Genomic DNA, 16,542 nt, shown 5'->3' with positions numbered 1-16,542 from the left:
CATACAAATATTTTCCTTTCTTTCTTTTCCTTTCTTTCTCCATTTTTCTAGTTTAAATACAATTTCCCATTGCTGCCTTTTTCAATAATTAGAACTTAATTTTTGCTAGTGTTTCTACCCCTATTATTTGGTTTTTCACAAAATTTTATCCCATAAAGTTTTCTATTTGCTTGTTTTGGTTTAATTTATAGCATTTTTGTCTTTCCTCTCTACTTGGTGGAGGTGGGGTACCATGTCCAATCCGGTTAGCAAAGAGCTGCTGACTTCAAGTGAACCACCCAACTCGGCACTCCCAAAGGTTGGGGGTTTTTTAAGGTTGTGTCAAAGTACCCTACTGTACACCTATATTGCTCTGTCTCCCTCTTTCTGTGCATCTCTTCTTTTTGTCAATATTCCCTTTTACCCACCCCCTCTCCATTCTCTATTTTCTTTTCTTTCTTTCTTTTTCTTTCTTTTATCCCTTCTTGCTCTTCAACCTTCTCATCCTTCTGGTCCTGTACCAAAAGGAAGCATCGAAACCTTAGTCCACAGGCACGGGAACTTAAAGAGCAAGAGAAAGTGAAAGGAAAATTAGGGCAAGGAAACAGATAAAAGAAATCACTCATGAGGAAGAATCAGCAGAAAACTCCTGGCAACATGAAGAACCAGTCCAGAGCAACGCCTCAAAGGGACCATGAGGTAGCTACTGCAGAGGATTCCACCCATAAAGAAATGTTAGGGGGAGGCGGAGCAAGATGGCAGCCGAGTAACAGCTTCCTTGCATCTGGGCACTGTGAGTCTGGGGAGATAGGACTCCAGGCATCTCTGGCTGGTGGGATCTGCCTATCATCACCCCTGAGAGGATACAGGGAGTCAGCGAGAGACTTCTGGACCCCAAGAGGAAGACTGAAACAGTGGAAAACCGGCAAGTGGTCGTGTGTGTTCAATCCGTCTAAACCGGCCTGCAACTTCCACAGGCACGAGAACTTAAAGAGCAAGAGGAAGTGAAAGCAGAATTAGGGCAAGGAAACAGATAAAAGAAATCACTCATGAGGAAGAATCAGCAGAAAACTCTAGGCAACATGAAGAACCAGTCCAGAACAACCCCGCCAAGGGACCATGAGGTAGCTACGGCAGAGGATTCCACCTATACAGAAATGTTAGGAATGACAGAAAGGGAATTTAGAATACACATGTTGAAAACAATGAAAGAAATGATGGAAACAATGAAGGAAACTGCTAATAAAGTGGAAAATAACCAAAAGGAAATTCAAAAACAGAATCAAATAAGAGATGAACGATATGAAGAACACAAAAAGGATATAGCAGAGCTGAAGGAAATGAAAGAGTCAATCAGGGAACTTAAAGATGCAATGGAAAGTATCAGCAACAGGTTAGACCATGCAGAAGAAAGAATTTCAGAGGTAGAAGACAAAGTTCTTGAGATAACTCAGATAGTAAAAGAGGCAGAAAAGAAGAGAGAGAAAGCAGAACGTTCACTGTCAGAATTATGGGACTTTATGAAGCGTTCCAACATACGAGTTATAGGAATTCCAGAAGGGGAAGAAGAATGCCCCAGAGGAATGGAAGCCATACTAGAGAATATTATAAAAGAAAATTTCCCAAATATCACCAAAGATTCTGACACACTGCTTTCAGAGGGCTATCGGACCCCAGGTCGCCTCAACTCTAACCGAGCTTCTCCAAGACACATTGTGATGAACCTGTCCAAAGTCAAGACAAAAGAAAAGATTCTGCAAGCTGCCAGGAGTAAGCGCCAGTTGACCTACAGGGGCAAATCCATCAGAGTGACCGCAGACTTCTCTAATGAAACTTTCCAAGCAAGAAGACAATGGTCATCTACTTTTAATCTACTTAAACAGAACAATTTTCAGCCCAGAATTCTGTACCCTGCTAAGCTAAGCTTCAAAATTGACGGAGAAATCAAATCATTTATGGATGAGGAAATGATATACAAACATTGAGGAAATTCGCCACAACAAGACCAGCTCTACAGGAAATACTTCAACCTGTTCTGCACACTGACCACCACAATGGATCAGCAGCAAAGTAAGAACTCAGAAATTAAAGGACAGAACCAAACCTCCACACTGATGCAAAAGATAAAACTAAGCAATGGACTCTCACAAAATAAGACGAATAGAATACTACCACACTTATCAATTATCTCAATAAATGTTAATGGCTTGAATTCCCCACTGAAGAGACATAGATTGGTTGACTGGCTTAAAAAACACAAGCCATCCATTTGCTGTCTGCAAGAAACACACCTGGCTTCAAAAGACAAATTAAAGCTCCGAGTCAAGGGTTGGAAGACAATTTTTCAGGCAAATGGAATTCAGAAGAAAAGAGGAGTTGCAATCTTATTTTCAGATACATGTGGATTTAAAGCAACTAAAGTCAAAAAAGACAAAGATGGTCACTTTATATTGGTCAAGGGAAAAATACAACAAGAAGACATTTCAATTCTAAATATCTATGCACCCAATTTAAATGCTCCCAGATTCTTGAAACAGACCTTACTCAGTCTGAGCAATATGATATCTGATAATACCATAATAACAGGGGACCTTAACACTCCTCTTACAGAGCTGGACAGATCCTCTAAACAGAAATTAAACAAGGATATAAGAGATTTAAATGAGACCCTAGAACAACTGTGCTTGATAGACGCAGATAGAACACTCCATCCCAAAGATAAAGAATATACATTCTTCTCATCACCCCATGGAACATTCTCCAAAATTGATCATATCCTGGGACACAAAACAAATATCAACAGAATCAAAAGAATTGAAATTTTACCTTGTATCTTCTCAGACCATAAGGCACTAAAGGTGGAACTCAACTCTAACAAAAATGCTCGACCCCACCCAAAGGCATGGAAATTAAACAATCTTCTGTTGAATAACAGATGGGTGAAGGAAGAAATAAAACAGGAAATCATTAACTTCCTTGAGCATAACAACAATGAAGACACAAGCTACCAAAACCTGTGGGATACTGCAAAAGCAGTTTTGAGAGGAAAATTCATCGCTTTAGATGCCTACATTCGAAAAACAGACAGAGAGCACATCAACAATCTCACAAGAGATCTTATGGAATTGGAAAAAGAAGAACAATCTAAGCCTAAATTCAGTAGAAGAAAAGAAATATCCAAAATCAAATCAGAGATCAATGAAATTGAAAACAAAAGAATCATTCAGAAAATTAATGAAACAAGGAGTTGGTTTTTTTGAAAAAATAAATAAAATAGATAAACCATTGGCCAGACTAACGAGCAATAGAAAAGTAAAATCTCTAGTAACCTCAATCAGAAATGATAAAGGGGAAATAACAATTGATCCCACAGAGATACAAGAGATCATCTCTGAATACTACCAGAAACTCTATGCCCAGAAATTTGACAATGTGAAAGAAATGGATCAATATTTGGAATCACACCCTCTCCCTAGACTCAGACAGGAAGAAATAGAGCTCCTGAACAGACCAATTTCAAGCACTGAGATCAAAGAAACAATAAAAAAGCTTCCAACCAAAAAATGCCCTGGTCCAGATGGCTTCACTCCAGACTTCTTTTCTTTATTTTATTTTATTTATACGAGCACTCAAGCTAGACCTCCCATTTGATCCTGCAATCCCATTACTGGGCATCTACCCAGAAGGAAAAAAATCCTTTAATCGTAAGGACACTTGTACTAGGCTGTTTATTGCAGCTCAATTTACAATCGCCAAAATGCCCACCAACCCAGGAATGGATTAACAAGCTGTGGTATATGTATACCATGGAATACTATTCAGCTATTAAAAAAAAATGGAGACTTTACATCCTTCGTTTTAACCTGGATGGAAGTGGAAGACATTATTCTTAGTAAAGCATCACAAGAATGGAGAAGCATGAATCCTATGTACTCAATTTTGATATGAGGACAATTAATGACAATTAAGGTCATGGTGGGGTGGGAGAAGGGGAGAGCAGAGAGAGAAAGAAGGAGGGAGATGTGGTGGAAGGAAGAGCAGAGAGAGGGAAAGAGGGAGGAGGGTGGGGCCTTGGTGTGTGACACACCTTTTGGGGGCAAGACACGATTGCAAGAGGGATTTTACCTAACAAATGCAATCAGTGTAACCTGGCTTATTGTACCCTCAATGAATCCCCAACAATAAAAAAAAAAAAGCATACATCTTAGAGCACTCTGATGAGAATTAAGTGTGATGACTACATCAAATTGGGTATGCTTAGACAAGTTCCTGTCTCATAGCCGGCATTATGTAAGTGGAAGCCTTTACTGCTCTGCATCAGACCCTGCCTTTCACTTCACCTTCCTTCCTAGCTTGATTGTCTACATTCACATCACTTATTCTCTAGTTTTTTTCTGATTATTCAGTCAAATTCAAACAATAAAATATTATTGAATTCTTAAAAAAAAAAAAGAAAAATATAAAAAGTGTAAATCCTGGCTAATCTCCCAGGGTGAACGAAACCCAAGAGATTTATACCTTTCTCTGATGACCCACTCTGACTAACTATAACCAGTTTCCAAACTGAAAAGTCCACAGGAATCAACCAGTCTTCCAAAACCCCTAGGGAATGTCAATACTCTCAAGGGAAGCCTTGATCCAGAAAAGGACTTTCTAAAGAATTGAAATGACTCTGCCCATCTAAGAGTCTTGCTGATTTCAGGGTGCTGTCCTGGGGTTAAAGGATCCAGGTCTTCAGGACCACCTGCCTGGTAGGGCTGAACCACCTTGGGCAAGAAACCATAACTGAGTGTGCCCGTCCCAGGTCCCACCTGTTTCAGGGACCTGATTAAGATTGACGGAACATGAGTTAGGATGGCAGAGTAATAAATGAATTAAAAGTTTGGAAAAATGTGAGAACCATATATGTATATTTAGCCATCCCATAATAATTCTCCACACCCATGCATATGCACGCATCCACACACATGCACACCATATACTGACAGTCACCAAGACAACTATTCCATAGGGGTTTATTTCATGCTAGATATTTTAACCTTTATTTCCTTGGAGTACAGCTCTGGCCTTTGACTCTGCTGAGAACTACCAAACCTGCTCGGAAACGCTGTTACATCTAACATACATCAGGTCCCTTTGGAAGGCTCATGTCTTATCATCATTGTGACACTGAATTCGGCCAATACATCATTTGGTAACTTGCTGAAAGCATCAGCAGTACAAAATAACCACTGATTGCCACCATGAGTCAGAAAAATCAGAGACAAATACAGTGTTAAACCTTAAACAGCTTTCACAGACAGGTCTCAATTTTTTAAATGCAAATCACAAAGTTTGTGTGAAAAAAGGAGCCAGCTTTGGTCCTAAAAGATGGAGCAAACCTATTCTCAAGATTAAAGTGATAGCTCTTATGCAGGAGCCACGGATTTAGGATTATCAGTCTTTTAAAAGCACTTCACATTTCTTTCTTCCTCCATATAATATACATTATGCTTCAAATCTACTTTACTTTTTATTTTAGATTTCATTATTCAAAAATGTCAACAACAAAGAGGCCAGGAAACAGTTAAAACATTTTATCTTACTATTGAACTAGCTTTTGACAACATCCATGTACTAAATAGTGAGGTTTTTTCCCTTTAAATGTCGCCAACTCACGGATCTCTTTATTTAAGATCAGTCTATGGCAACAGTTTTCACCTCTGTGCCATAATTATTAGTATCTGTTTTCAAAAAGAAAAAGTCCTGACTTGTGACTGGATCAGAAAATTCTTTTCGTCTCCTATCAGATTTGCGCTGGGTGGGGATTGAGGCAGGTAAGAGTAATTTATACTCAAAATTCACTTTTATGCCCTGCCGCATATAAAGCCCCGAGGCACCGCGGGGTAGGGAGGGAAGTCCTTTACCGTGAAAGGACTGCTTGAAAAGTAAGCTCAAGTGCAGGACTAGCGAGGGGGCAGGAGCGCGTTTATTCTGCCTTGAACTTGGGCTCGGATTTTTGAAGCCGCAAGGGGGCTTCTTTCCAAGAGGCAGACAGGGGAAGAGATGAGGAAGACTCCACCCAGGCACTCCCAGTCAGGCGCCTGGTCTATAAATCCAGAAGAAAGATGCCAAGTGGCCAGTGGATGGAGAAGTCGCCCAGCTGGTGGCGACTTCCAGAGGGAAGATGGACCAGAGGAGGTGGAGGCGAACCTGGGCGGATCGGAGGGTGGGGTGGTGGGGGGATAGGAGTGCGGGAGAGATGGGCTGTCCCCGCACCCATCCATCCCTGGCCAGTGAGCAAGCAATGGCCGAAGCAAAGAAGTGATGAGTTCCCCGAAGCTCAAGGGACTAGATCGGCCCTCTGCAAGGGGGGTCTCCTCGACCCGGCTCCCTGGGCGTGGGTCCGTCTGCCCATCAGCCGGCAGGTTCAGTCTGTCTCAGTCTCTGCCCCCTTGCCATCAATTTCTTGGGGGACCGGGCTGCTGGCTGTCCCTGGCGCTCCCAGTCCTCCCTCTGCCCTCCCCGCGGCCCGGGTCTGTGGGGGCCGGGCTCACTCACCCGCGTGCAGGCCGCCCGCCTCGGGACCGCTGTCCGGGGCGGCGGCGCTGGGCGGCGTGTCCGAGTCGGTGTAGGTGAGCCAGGTGGACTCGGTCTCCCGGGTCCAGCTCTCGTAGTAGCGGGGCTCGATGGCATCCGCCCGGCTCCCGCCGCAGCCCATCCTCCCGCCTTGCGGGCGCGCCCCGCGGCCTCTCGGCTCTCGGCTCTGGCAGCGGCTCAGCCCCGGCGGCTCAGCCCGGGCCCGCGAGGAGGCGGCGGCGGCGGCGACATCGCGTCCCAGCGCCTGCCCGCGCTGCAGCCGGCGCCCGCTGCCCCTCCGCCGGGCCCTCTCCCCGCCCGCCGCTCCTCTCCGCCTCCAAGGCCCTCCTCCCCACTTCCCGCCCCTCAGCTCCCCTCACCCTCGCCGCTGCCCCTACCCGGGGGCAAGTCCCTCGCTTACCCGCACCCTCCCTTAGTGCGCCACAGCTGGCCTGGGCTCAGGAGCCGCGACCCGAAGCGGAAGGAGGGCCCCGGGTACCACGGTGCAGATTACGGTTTCCAGCCCCTCGCCTTTTTTCCATCCATCGGTCCGTCCATCCACTCACCCACCCTTCCGTGCATTCATTCATCCACACACCCTCCATCCTCCACCCCTCTCTTCCTTCCTTCCTTCCTTCCTTCCATCCATCCTCAGGAGGGTGAAACACTTAGAAAGGGACCTCAAGCTTTCTGGCCACCTGTTCCAAAAACAATGAAGTTGGGGACGACCCAGGAAAACAAGGCAGGGAGTGTTACCACTAAGAATTAAAGAGCAGTCAGAGCCCATGCCTGTCTTACAAGATCTGGGAAGTAGGGAGCAGAGCCTGGGATTTCCGAGAGAGTTGGGCTAGGCACTCTGTCGCTAACACCCAATTTGTCCAGTTCTGGGACTTCAAGATCCTCCCAACTTTGTTCTCCAGAAACCAAAAGAGTATTAGGAACCTGGCAGCATGCCAGGCACATCTCCGGGTGGGCTTGGAGGTATGGTGGACTTTCCTCTACCCCCAGGGGTGGCCTTGAAATTCTAGGGGTTCACTGCCAGTCGTCAGCCTTTCTGTCCCTGGGGCATGCTCGGGTCCGTGTGTTCTGTCCTAGAGCTCAGACTGGGGTAGGCCAATGAATTCACCTGTCCAAAGAATCCACAAAAGGTGGTTAAAAAAAAAAAAGGAAAACACCCTTAAAGACAGGGCTAGGAAAGGGGAAGAATTTGGAAGAATAAATCCTCAACAACCAGGCTCTGCTAGAATATAATATGGTGTTGAATTAAGTATTATATTCATTCATTCAATGTATATTTACTATTATAAATCTCTGTATGGCAAAACATTGTTTTAGTATACGTAATACTCTTATAATATATTGTGTATATTATTCATTGTATATAGACTACATAGTGTGTAATGTTTAATACAACATATAAAGTATAGAAAATATAGGTATGGTACTCATTTTAACCTACATGATGCATAGAATTTACAGTAGAGTACATTGTCTATAAAATTTAGTATGTAGCATCCAGTGGGTAGGCCATTGCCTGGCACATAGTAGACATTCAATAAATGTCCACTGAATGAATCATAAAGCACCTTTTCGGAGTAATTCAATTTGTTTTGAATTATTGTAATTCAATTACAATAATTATAATTATTGAATTATTGTAATTTAGGCTACAGAGGATTCAATTTAGGATGGAGCTGTCAGGTACCTCTGGCAAGCACTAGCCAGAGTCCATAGGCAGGAGGGAGCAGAGACTCACTGTTGTACTCATTTGCCACCTGGAGAAGACTCAGACCCCACTTCAGGTATAAATCAGATGGTGATTTATTACACCTGCACAGGGGACCGTGGTGATTTATTACCTGCGCAAGGGCAGAGAGAAAGGGAATACAGTAGAGGTGAATGTGGTGAGATGGAGAGGTCCAGGAATGGCAGGTGGAAGAGGAATATTGTTTTAGTTGAATTTGAGATGCCTGTGAGACATAACTCAAGTGAGGAGCTTAGCTTAGCTAACTGGGGTGTAGTTAAGAATTGCTTTATAAATGCTAGCTTTAATTGCCAGATGGCTCCAAGTCTGGAACTCAGGAGAGAGGTCTTAGCTACAAAAATAAATTTAGGAGGCATCAGCAAATAAAAGATTTCTGAAAAGGAAGTCTCTTGCTGGGCATGGTGGGCTCACACCTGTAATCCTACCACTCTGGGAGGCTGAAGTTGGAGGACTGCTTAAGGCCAGGAGTTCAAGAGTAGCATGAGTAAGATGGGACCCCATCTCTACAAGATAGAATAATGAGCTGGGTGTGGTGGCATGGTCCTCTAGTCCCAGCTGTTTGGGAGGCTGAGGCAGGAGGATCACCTGAGCCCAGAAGTTAGAGATTATAGTGAGCTATGATGATGGAACTACATTCTAGCCTAGACAGCAGAGCAAGACACTATTCCAAAAAAAAAGGAAAAAAAGTCTCTTTCCCCAAATATCTTTCTCTTTCCTGTTTTTGTTTTCCAGCTTCTCAACTCCTGCCCCTCTGCTCTCTCTGAAAATATATGTCTGTCCCAGCATCTGACTTCAAGTCTGATATTCCAACCACTGCTTATCACCATTTTCAAGTATGTCACAGCCTTGAAGAATGAAGAAATTATCCACATTGTGCATTGAAACATCCTGTGCTAGCAGGCAGTAGAGAAAAGTAAATATTTTTTTCTTGTCACGTATTCAAATTCAAAATAAGATAGTTAATGTATATATCAACTGGGAATGGTATTCATTGACATTTGCCCAGTTACAGGAGACAGGAATGAAAACCTGGGCAAACCAACACCCTGTTTCTGATTCATTCCAAGAAGCTTCAGCACCCCTTGGGGACTGGCACCCCAAAAAACTCAGCCTTCCCAAGGCTCTGGAAGGAGGAGAGGGAAAATAAGATGGATAATGGAATGTTAAGGAAGGAAAGAGGGGCTGTCAGGAGAATGTGGCATCAGCACAGCCAGGACAGGGAGAGTTAAGTTCAGATTATGTTGACTTCATGCTATCCAAGTGACATCCGAATAAGGAAGATGTTGAGTAGGCAGAGAAATCTGAAGCTGGAGCACAGAAGAGCAATCTGGGCTGGGCGGCAGCAGGGAGTGAGATCCTAGGGAGAGAGAGTAAGAAAGGATGAAGGCAGGGAGCTCAGAGGCCTTCAGCATTCAGAGACTGAGTAGACAGAAAAGAGCCAGAAGAGGAAACTGAGGCTTAACAGTCAGAAGGAAGCCAGGAGAATGGCATGTCCAAAACCCTGAGGAGAGAAGAATTTCAGCCACGTGTGTAACACAGGGACTGAAAAGTGGACAGTGGGACCCAACACCAGAGAGGTCAGCTCTAGTGGGAGGTTGGGAGCAAAGGCCACACTGGAGTGGAGAGTGAAGGACAGGAGAAGAATCACACAACGATAGAACGGCTGGAGGGAAAGTTCATGGAAGAAGTTTGTTTTTTCTAACTGAAGAGACTAGAGCACGTTTAGGGCTGCGGGAGGGGTTGAGGAAGCCAAGCTGAGGAGCTAGGAGGTGTAGAGGACCCCTGCCTGCACTCTGCCTGCACCACAGTGACTGACCTGGGAGGGCGCGGTGGTGAGGCTGCCCCGAGATTTGCAGATTTAGAACCAAGACGTCGAGCGGTTTCCAAAGGGCTGGAGTTTATATTCTCTGAGAAATAAGGAGCAAGATTAGCTACTAAGAGTGAGGTAGAGAGGGGGTTTCAGAGATTTGAGGGGGTGGAGAAGGATCTAACCATTATTAGAGAGACTGGGAGATGAAGCTATAAGACTTACAGTGCAGGATAGGCCCAGTTGAAACTAGTGACTTCATTCTGCCCACAGTGAAGACGCCTCAGCTACCCAGGTGCAGCGGTGGTGGAGAGGAAGTGATGTGCAAAGACAGAGGAGCAAGGAATGGATAGAAATCTGGCCATGGAACTCAGGCTGGGTGCAAGGGAGCTGATGGAGGAGAAGGTTGTCGTGAGATCTTTGCCCCAAGGCCCCCAAGAAACCAAGGAGCCTTGACTGTGAGCCACCGTCTCCCAGTGGCTGGGTGAAGCGGGAGTGATGGGTGGAGATAACAGCCACCGGAATTTGAAAGCCCATGTCAAGGAGCCCTAAAAAGTGCTGAGATGAGGCAACTACTCATTCAATATGCACGGACAGGCCTGAAGAGCCTGGGCAAGAGTATAAATGGAAACCCACATGCTGGTATGTCCACATTGTAAAAGCTGCAACCCAAGTTGGCAAGCTTAAAAAAAATATGTTCTGTCGTCTCACCTTGATAAGTTGTCTTAACCTGAAAGGCCAGGTTCTAATGTGTAGTTCTCTGAATCTTCGGAATTCTGTACTGAGCATGGCAAAATAGGCAGAGATGGGCCACCCACTCCTCTCTCCACTCCCACAGAAATCCTGCCCCGCAAGGGTCCTTGTGAGCATGTGTCCTTGTGGGACCACAAGTCCAAGCTCTATCCACACTTCCCTCTCACAGATAGCTGCCCTGGCTGTTCCTCTGGCTGAGGAGTCTGTGCGTGGGTGATGGCAATCTGCCTTCATGGGGTTTACTTCTAACTCAAGCCCTAGGCATTTGGAGAAGAGAATTTCAAGGTCTCAAGTACCCAGCAGGGAGATTAGAAGGTTAGAAGGGGCTGGAATTCAGGTTGCAAGTATTCATTCTATGGCCCCTGGAATCCTTGAGCAGGGCTGGAGAACCAAAGTGGGGCCTCTGGAGCAGGGGCCCAGAGTGGGGATCCCTCTTGCCAGCCACTGTCTACTGATTTGAATGGAATTATGAACATTTCCAGAGGGCAGGAGATGGTTGTCAAGTACCGCCTAGTTTAGGTTGAATGTGGTCACTCATTCTAAATATGTGTATTTTAAGCTTCTCAAGGATAAGAACATTGTCCCATTCAGCTTGGAATCCTCAGAAGGGATTAATTCCATATCTTTGTAGAGTTGGTGCTCATCAAATATGTGCTCAATGAATAAATGACAAGAGGCAATGTGAGGATGTGATGGAGAGCAAAGGTTTTGGAGCCTGACTTTCTGAGTTTGAATCTTGGCTCTGCCACTTAAGTGGATGGCCTTGAGCAAGTTACTTAACCACTCTGTGCCTCAGTTTCCACATCTGTAATTGAGAATTATAATTAATTGCAGCAGTATGTGTAAAGTGCTTAGAAGAGTGCCCAGCACATAGAAAGCACTCAGTTAGTGTTTCTCTCACCACAGTGACCTCTTTCTCTTAAGAAGGAAATCCTATTTGGTTCCAAATGTCTATGTCTCTATTTTTGTGTCAATACCATGCTGTTTTGATCACTATGGCCTTGTAGTACAGGCTAAAGTATGGTAGGCTGATGCCCCCAGCTTTGTTTTTATTACTAAGAATTGCCTTGGCTACATGGGGGGTTGGGAGGTGGTTCCGTACAAAACGAAAAATTATTTTTTCCAAGGCTCGAAAGTACAATATAGGTATTTTATAGGGATGGAATTGAATCTGTAGATTGCTTTGAATCTGTAGATTCTTCCCAGCCATGAGCATGGTATGGTCTTCCATTTGTTAATATCTTCTACTATTTATTTTCTTAGGGGTTCATAGTTTTCTTTATAAAGGTCCTTCACCTCTTTTGTGAGGTGTGTTTCTAGGTATTTCATTTTCTTTGGAGCTACTGAGAAGGGTATTGCATCCTTGATTTCCTTCTCATCTTGGCTGTTATTAGCATATTCAATAACTGGCTACTGATTCGTGGATGTTGATTTTATATCCTGAGGCATTACTGTATTTTTTGATCACGTCCAGGAGTCTTACGGTTGAGTCTTTGGGGTTCTCTAAGTATAAAATTATATAGGGGGGATGGGGAGAGCTGAGAAAGGGAAGGAGGGGGGTCAAAGGGTGTGGTACACCTGTTGGGGGCGGGACACGAATATAAGAGGGTCCTTATCTAACAAAAGCAATCAGTGTAACCTGATTCTGTGTACTCTCAATGAATCCCCAACAATAAAAAAAAAAAAAGAAAAAGGAAATCCTGGAAATTATTGGATGAGATAATGTTTGTGAATTCCCTTAGCACACTGCAGAAGTTTGGTAAATAGTAGTCTTTTTTCTTTTCCTTCCTTTGCTTTTCCTTTTATTATGATATTACTGCTAACAACCTTCCTGCAAATAAAATTTCTTCCCACCATTACTACATAATGATCACTGACAGAGCAATGTTCTATTTTTTACAGAATAGGCTCAGAGAATTTCTGAACCCAGAAAAACTTCTAGAGCAGCTGACCCAGTCCTTTGATTTTACCAACTAGGAAATCAGTTCAGAAAAGTATGTAGAAATGATGGAACTCTAGGCCTCTGTCAGCTCTGTGCTCTTTTTTAATTATAACTTTCTAGTTGGGATTAAACTGTCTCCTAATCCTTTAGGAAGAATAAACTTAATGAATTTTAATAAATTAAATGTAAATATATAAACTGTAATAAATATAATAAATTATCTTAAACCACCTGTTCAGAATCTGTAACTTCACTGGCATGAATCAGTCCTCATTTTCCATCAAGTCTGAAAGCAATGAACAAAGAATCCACGTAAAGGGAGAGGTTCACAACAGGGAATTAGAAAGCCTTGGTCAAAGCCATCCAAAGAAATGAAGTTGATTACACCTGTAAAAACTATTGCAGAGTGGTGTTTTGTTACATGATGGGATTCTCAAAGTTTCTGTGGCTTTCAGACACTCTGTGGCAGGTACCACCCTGACTAGTTTCTATAGAAACTGAAGCAGAGGGCTTTAGGGCTTCCACCCTTCCATCTCCAAAGTCCCATTTCTGTGACTGAAAGTATCACTGGGCTCTGCCCAACTATTGTGAGCTACAGAAAGGAGACCCTCTATAAGGACAGAACAGAAGGCCTTTAGAACCGGTCATCTGGAAAGGAGTAAAGATAGATTCAGTGCCTTACAAGCTCCAATTTTTCCTAGGAAAAAAGTAGAGCAAATGAAGAACTATTGTAGTAACGATTCTGGCCAATAGGGTGCAGACTACAGGTAAACCTCTTTAGTTCTGAATGTCAAATCTCAGCAAATATCCCCAGGGCTCCAGATTCAGTAAGCATATCAAGACTGGGCCCTGGTCCCTGCCTCTGGAGAATCTTAAAGCACTCTTCCAGATCCCCAGTGTTGGCTAGCTGACATGTTTTCATTGATCTACAAATTGCAATTTAATTGTAAAGGTAGAGAGCCCAAAGTTAGCACTCTAAGACGCAAAATCTGATTCCATTCCCCACATCTCAGGGAAAAGTCAACATGTCATTTGACTTGAGCCCATTCTTGCATCTCTTGCCTTTGATGAATGACTGTATCCCCCAGGGAATAAATGGTACACCTGGAATTCAGGTGATGCAAACAGATGTGGTAAAGAAGAGCTGAAATATTAAAATGAGAGGATGAATGAGTTTTTGATTTAGTTTAAGAAGTTAGAAGGTGAAAAAAGGAATTTTGCACAAAAAAGAAGGAAGGAAGGAGCTGGGTATGTTAAGGCAAAATATTTATATTGGAAATAAAATTTAAATGTGGAGCCAAGTACCACAGTTATAATTCTCCCTTCCCTAATCTTTAAAACAAATATGGTAGAACTGCCATAGTTGACCACCTCCTTAAGTTGGGTTTTGTTTTTGTTTAATGACAGAGCAGCTTCAAACTGTAGATTGTAACACTTAGAAGAAAAGGAAACTGAATTAAAATTAAGTGTGGATCCAGAAAGGCATATTTCACAGGACTAATTTCCAAAAAGAATTCTAAAAACCCAGGGTAGGTTTTAATAAAATGTCCATGTAGCATTATATATTCTTAAAGACCTTTATAGCCATCATTATCTACTTTTTCTAACATTACACTGGGCAAGTTAATAAGACTGTCCTCTGCTCTTTCTCTTCACCTGGAACAAGGAAAGTCTAAGTATTTTGCCAAAAACTACTATAAATGTCAGGAAGAGAAAGATTAGAACCTAGATTTCTTAGTCCATAAATATGGACCCTTACTTCTCTTTAGGAAAAAAAGAAAAGTGGATCATAACTTCCCTCCAAGCTTGAAGCAAGAGCGTTTTCTATAGATTTAAACAGTGCATTCTACAGTATCGATTAAGATCAATGGTTCCATTTCCATGCATCAGCTCTCTCTGATGGTATCTTCACCTTTATTCCATGAATATTTTGACATGTGTCTTAGGCCATTGTAGGTGCTATAATAAGATAACTTAGACTAGTTAATTTATAAACAATAGAAACTTATTTCTCACATTTCTAAAGTCTGGGAATCCAAGATCAGGATTTGGTGTCTGGTAAGGGCTGCTCTCTGCTTCCAAGATAGCGCCTCCTTGCTAAGTCCTCCCATGGCAGAAGGTCAAAAGGGTCACACACTGTGTTTTCACCTGGCAGCGGAGATGGGAGGTTTGCTATCTCCCTTCAGTCTCTTCATAGGCTCTAATGCCATTCAGGAGGGCTCCATTCTTATTTCTCCAAAAGTCCCACCTCTTAATACTATCACCTATCATAAGTTTCCACCTATGAATTTTGGGAGAACACACACATTCAGACCATGGCAGTGAGTGAATCTTAGGGGTAATGTGGGAATCAGCAAGTGCCTGTAAGAATATAACCTGATGGAAAGAGAAGAATTGAAATAGAACAGATTTTGGCCAACACTTTTGGCAGAAGATTACTAGCTTCCCATGCCAGGCCCCCAGGAGTGCAGAGCTTGGGTTTCTAAGGCAGAGCTGGAGGAGTGGATCAGAATGTTCTCTTCACCCTGTCCGTGGCCTAGAGCATGGAGGCGCACTATTTCCTGGGGGCTCTGGAAGGTTGTCAGAAATGTTCATGCAGCACAAAGTAGGCCTGATAATTGAGATTCTTTCCCTGAAAAAAAAAAAACAAAGCACATTTGAAACATTTTTGTTTGCTGTTTGCTTAATTATATCATAGTTAACCTGGACCTCCAATCATCAAAGAGATGTGGTCTATCTTATTCATTTCCCTTTGCAAAATGTGTCCTGCCTACTGAGTAAGAGCAGAAAACAAGTCCTCTTTTTGTTTATTCTGTTGTTTTTTAGGATGGGGCAAGCTGTTAACTGTACCACACCACAGCAAAGCTCAGGAGAGCAGATGGCAACTTTTTCTCACCATTTCCCAGGTAAGGGAGTGCAACAGCAGTCATTTTCTCCTTGAGGCCATGTTGGTTGCTGCTATTAATGGTTGATGCTTTGTCAGATAAGATACAGATATAAAAGAGAGCAGATGAGACCCAGGAAGTCAGGCCACCTCTCAGTCCTGTCCCCATTGCATGAATGTGGAAATAAGACTCCATTTTCTTTTGGTTAATCTTCAGTCAACAGAGGAGTACAATGAAAAACATGACTTCCTGATTATAGTAAATAGAGGAAAGTGGGGGGTGGGGGGGGGATAAGCAGGACAGACAATCAGGTCTTTTATTGTAATTACCTGGCAAAAACACTGAGCGACCTGGCAGCTTGGGAGCTGATGCAAAAGCAGCCCAGGCGGCTCATGGGGCACTCTGAAGGCCAAAGTTGTCCCTATGCATGAAGCTCCTCGTATACTACCTGGTGGGGTAAGTTGATTCAGCTCTGCCTGAACTGGGGGGTAATTAAATCAAGGATTAGAAGGATTATTGCATTTTTTTCCTCAAATGAACCTATGTTCAAATAATCATAATACCTACTTCACAGCGTTTGGGGGGAGGTAGTACACAGACAATGTTTAACACGTAGCAACTGTTCACCAGATGGTAGCGAGGATTTTCATCTTTAAAAATGTTTTATTTGTATGATTGTTTCTCCTCCTTGACTAACTGGGACAGTCTTCTTTCTGTCCTGCCTTTGACACTGCAAAGCTAACCTTACATGTTCACTGACAATGTCCTTGAGGTCCTGGCATCCTCAGAGCAAGACAAAGGATAGAGACAAGCTAAGGCACCCCGATGGGGCTCTGGAAGAGTGAAGGCCTCT

The 16,542-nt window shown here is 43.4% G+C and overlaps 1 protein-coding gene and 1 long non-coding RNA gene across 2 annotated transcripts in view; one reads left to right on the top strand and one right to left on the bottom strand.

The window, feature by feature from the left end:
* BAALC (BAALC binder of MAP3K1 and KLF4) overlaps positions 1-7,431 on the bottom strand; it is a 110,323-nt gene extending 102,892 nt beyond the window's left edge. Inside the window, exon 1 of the mRNA XM_053558719.1 lies at positions 6,520-7,431. Within this exon, the coding sequence (XP_053414694.1) occupies positions 6,520-6,679 (160 nt within the window). The 5' untranslated portion in view covers positions 6,680-7,431. The remainder of the gene's footprint in view (positions 1-6,519) is intronic.
* On the top strand, positions 6,044-10,948 carry LOC128563457 (uncharacterized). Its single transcript, XR_008373788.1, has 4 exons — positions 6,044-6,159; positions 8,204-8,339; positions 9,035-9,215; positions 10,383-10,948. It is a non-coding gene; the product is annotated as an uncharacterized LOC128563457 (long non-coding RNA).
* The last annotated feature ends 5,594 nt before the right edge of the window (positions 10,949-16,542 follow it).

The sequence above is a fragment of the Nycticebus coucang genome, chromosome 13 (assembly GCF_027406575.1).
Source record: "Nycticebus coucang isolate mNycCou1 chromosome 13, mNycCou1.pri, whole genome shotgun sequence".
Taxonomy (NCBI): domain Eukaryota; kingdom Metazoa; phylum Chordata; class Mammalia; order Primates; family Lorisidae; genus Nycticebus; species Nycticebus coucang.
Note: the sequence above shows the minus strand (reverse complement) of the source record. Positions and strands in the feature narration are given on the sequence as shown.